Source organism: Austrofundulus limnaeus, unplaced genomic scaffold, assembly GCF_001266775.1.
Source record: "Austrofundulus limnaeus strain Quisiro unplaced genomic scaffold, Austrofundulus_limnaeus-1.0 Scaffold764, whole genome shotgun sequence".
In the NCBI taxonomy this organism is placed as follows: domain Eukaryota; kingdom Metazoa; phylum Chordata; class Actinopteri; order Cyprinodontiformes; family Rivulidae; genus Austrofundulus; species Austrofundulus limnaeus.
In genome coordinates this window covers 151,593-155,192 of record NW_013953166.1, presented here as the reverse complement: position 1 = coordinate 155,192, position 3,600 = coordinate 151,593, and the positions used below count along the sequence as shown (strand labels likewise).

Here is a 3,600-nt window from a genome sequence, read left to right as displayed (position 1 = left end):
CATTTAAAAGAGTCGATCATCAGATATTGTCCAAGATTAACCTTCAGGGTGGATATAGCTCGCTAGCAGCCTCGCACCGAGGACTATCCACGTCATCATTTACCCAGAATGCTTTGTGTGTAAATAAAATGGCTCCATCCTTGATAAACTATATTTTTAAAAATGTACAAAACTAAACATCCTACAGTATTTTTACAGTTTTTATTTTACAGTTAAAATAAATGTTTATCAAATAAAGTTTAATGTTACAACTAATCAGGGATCCCTTTAAAAAAAGTCCTGAGGATTATGGAACAAAAAAGTCAAGTGGTAGAACCAAAAACATGTCACCGGCCTGCAGCCAGAGGATCCGATTGGCTGTCTGTCAAGACACGGAAAAATCCTCGGCCCAAATTAAGCTTGTCACTGGTGCTAACTGCATTCCCATAACCATTATGGTACGTTCACACCGAACGCGTTTTGAGTTTACATGCAAAGTACATGGTGGACGCGCCTCTAGGGGTCTTGTGGAGCATCAGGTTCGTTTTGCGCGACGTGGAAGGTGCGGCAGAGCATTTTCCATGCATGTGGTGCGTTGAAAGCAGCCGACGCCCGAGTTAAAAAATTGGAACTTTTGCCTCTCAACGCGTCTTGACAACCAATCAGAGACTCATTTTTCCACGTGACAGTTTCCTGAATGTTGCCCACTGACCTGGAACAGATGGACAGGAGATCTTTAGCTGAAATCGACCGTCTGTAGTTGATGTTGTGGCTGAAGATACCAGCACCGATGTGGGTCAGCAGCTCGTACTGGGCTCGGGACAAAAAATAGTTTGTCAGCTCGCATTTCCTGGAGTGGCAAAACTAACTGAGCTGCCTCTAAATCATCTGGTGAATTAATTATCTGCTGGGCGCAACCTTTGCTTGCTCTTTAGTAAATAAATCAAAGCCATTTGCTTTATTTTATCTTTATTTCATCCACCGAACACAGACCGGTAAAAAACCAAGACGCTCCTCCCTCTTCAGACGTGCGTCTGGTCTATGTCCCGGTCTGAACATCGTGCGTCCAGCTGGAGGCGCTGTGCGCTTTTTTGCTGCTCAAAACGCGTTTGGTGTGAACGTAGCATTGGACAGCATCTGAAGGGTTTTAAGAACAAAAAACATCTTCAAAGGCCTCGTCTCCTTCAGAGGCACAAAACTGCCCGTTCGAAGTTTACACAAGAGCACCGAACATGGGACAYTGAAAGGTGGAAGAAAGTTTTATCCGGGTCCGGGTAGCTTCCAGTGTTACTGACAATGCAGGGGATCCCACCTGAGATGTTTTCTACACGGTGCAGTGGAGAGGGTGACGTCATGGTCTGGGACCTGAGTTAAGTTGCCCCCATCCCACCTAAATCTAACAAAATTGGTTTCAAACGTTTGTGTTAAGCTTGTGATGATTTGTGCAGCAAAAAATGTTGTTTGTGCCGCTATAGTTTTAAAGATATTAATAAAAGTTTCCAGAGGTCCTCAGAGGTCAACCAGCCCCCCAACRTTATCCAAATCAAACAAAACTGGTGGAAAACATTTGTGCTAGTTTGTGCTGCAGTATTTTTTGTTTTTGCTGCTATTGTTTTTAAGAGCCTAGCCTCCTGGCACCAAGAACACGGAAACAAAATTTTGAGGTGATTAACGAGAATGGCTCGGCTATTCCCTACTGAGTCCTTTGTTTAATCTTATTTATATTTGAAGGTTTTTTTGGGGATATAGTTTTAAACTTTTGATGAACAGCGTATTTCTGTTTAACACTCAGATGTATTGTTTTCTTCTTACAGTTTGAAACTCTACTTGGAACCTTCTTATGATCCAACAGTACAAAATGTGTATTCTTGCCATCCTTCAACTGGTTGGAAAATTTTGATCAGGAGTATAAATCCTATAGTTAGGGTTGGTTTCCTGAGTTATTAGCTACAGGCTCACTCACCACATTTTTTCACTTTGCTGCCGTCTTTCCTCTCTACATGTTTTTCTATATTTTATCATTTTCAAACCATGTATTTATAAATTTGTGAATACTWTTTGCATTCTGCCTTTTTGTGCAATTTTTTCCTACATTGTTGCTGCGACAGAATAATTTGTCCCATTTCTACTGATAAGTTGTAAGTTGTCAGGAGCGTCACACCTCTCCAGAGCTTTGGTAACTGCGTCTTCATTTTTAAACAACACATAGGCGTTTATGCTTTGTTTCTGGGGATGAATTTTGCGTCTGTGAAAAGAAAAGACATTTGTTAGATAATTACAAAACTCAACTTTTTTATTTTAAGTCATTTCAAACCCCCAAAACATAAAAATATCAAATCAACAGAAACTATTAAGGGAGTTCCACAGTATCAACCAAATCTTGAACGATGATGGTTWGAGATCCCTTACAGCAGTGGGTCTCTATTTTCTGTCATGCCCCCCCGGGAACTTAAATGTGTTCACACAACCTGTAAATTGAAATATTTTTAAGAACCTGGCAACATTTAATTATTTTATCTGTACAAATAGGCCTGTCAAGATAACAAATTTTACTGGAGTGTTAGAAATGTTCGTGTTCAAAGGCTGAAGTCACTAGAAAACCACCAATGTTAAATAATATATTGTTAGACGAAATAAAACCATACAAAACCAGAATTCTGGAGTGAGGGTTTATTGCCATTCGGATCTGACAGGAAACCACGCACTGCCGGCCAACCAGGAAGTTGATCCATTTATACAGAGGGTTCAATGCCTGCGTTCGCCCCCTACTGACCTACGGCTGAATCACCGGCATTCATACACAATTCTCCCCTAATGTTTTCATAACGGATAAATATGTGTTGTTATAGATATTTCGGACATGTAAATAATCTATATCAATCAACACATTATAGATTAACCATTATAAAAAGCAAAACCTAAAAATATAGTGTTGTGCTTTTAACATCAGTACTAATCTGTAATAACTAAATTTCTTCAGGAGGATACATTGTCTCGGAAATTATTGCGATAAACGATAGTATTGTTGCAGACCAGTTTAAACTAATTTAATTATATAACAACCCCTGTTTACAGAAGTTTACATTAAAATCTACATAATGTAAAAAGAAAAAAAACAACTGTCGGCAATCCCAAGGCGTCACCAGCTGTATGAAGGCATCAGAAAACTGAAGACGCTTCTCTGGCTAAATGTCTGTTCACAGGCTCTCATGCTACAGAGGTTAGAGAGCATCACCTGACAAATACCTGATGCCAGGGTTCACTCCTCTCTATGCTAAGAAGTACAAAAGAGGGAGACATGAAGAAAACAAAAAGCAGGCAAATGAAAATGATTGTTTTGATTTTATTTCATCTTCCTCAGTTTAATTTATCATACGATGAATTGATTTATTGTTTACTCTGATAGGCCTTTGTACAAACCCTTATGAGTTTCTAGCACCTGCATTCTGTAGATTATCACCCGATAATACCAGGGAAACACAAGTATTATCATCTTTTGAAATTTCTTTATTTTGATTAATTAAATCATTAATTTAAAGTGTATTTTTAGGGCTGTGTATTGGCAAGAATTTGGTGATACGATACATATCATGACAGAGGGGTCACAATACGATTTATCCC

At 39.1% G+C, this 3,600-nt stretch overlaps 1 protein-coding gene across 1 annotated transcript in view; it reads right to left on the bottom strand.

Moving 5' to 3' along the window:
* Positions 1-3,600, bottom strand: part of rbm34 (RNA binding motif protein 34) — a gene marked incomplete at its 5' end in the record, with an annotated part of 17,946 nt that overhangs the window by 4,855 nt on the left and 9,491 nt on the right. The window contains 1 exon segment of the mRNA XM_014028450.1: positions 2,141-2,224. Coding sequence (XP_013883904.1) covers positions 2,141-2,224 — 84 coding nt within the window.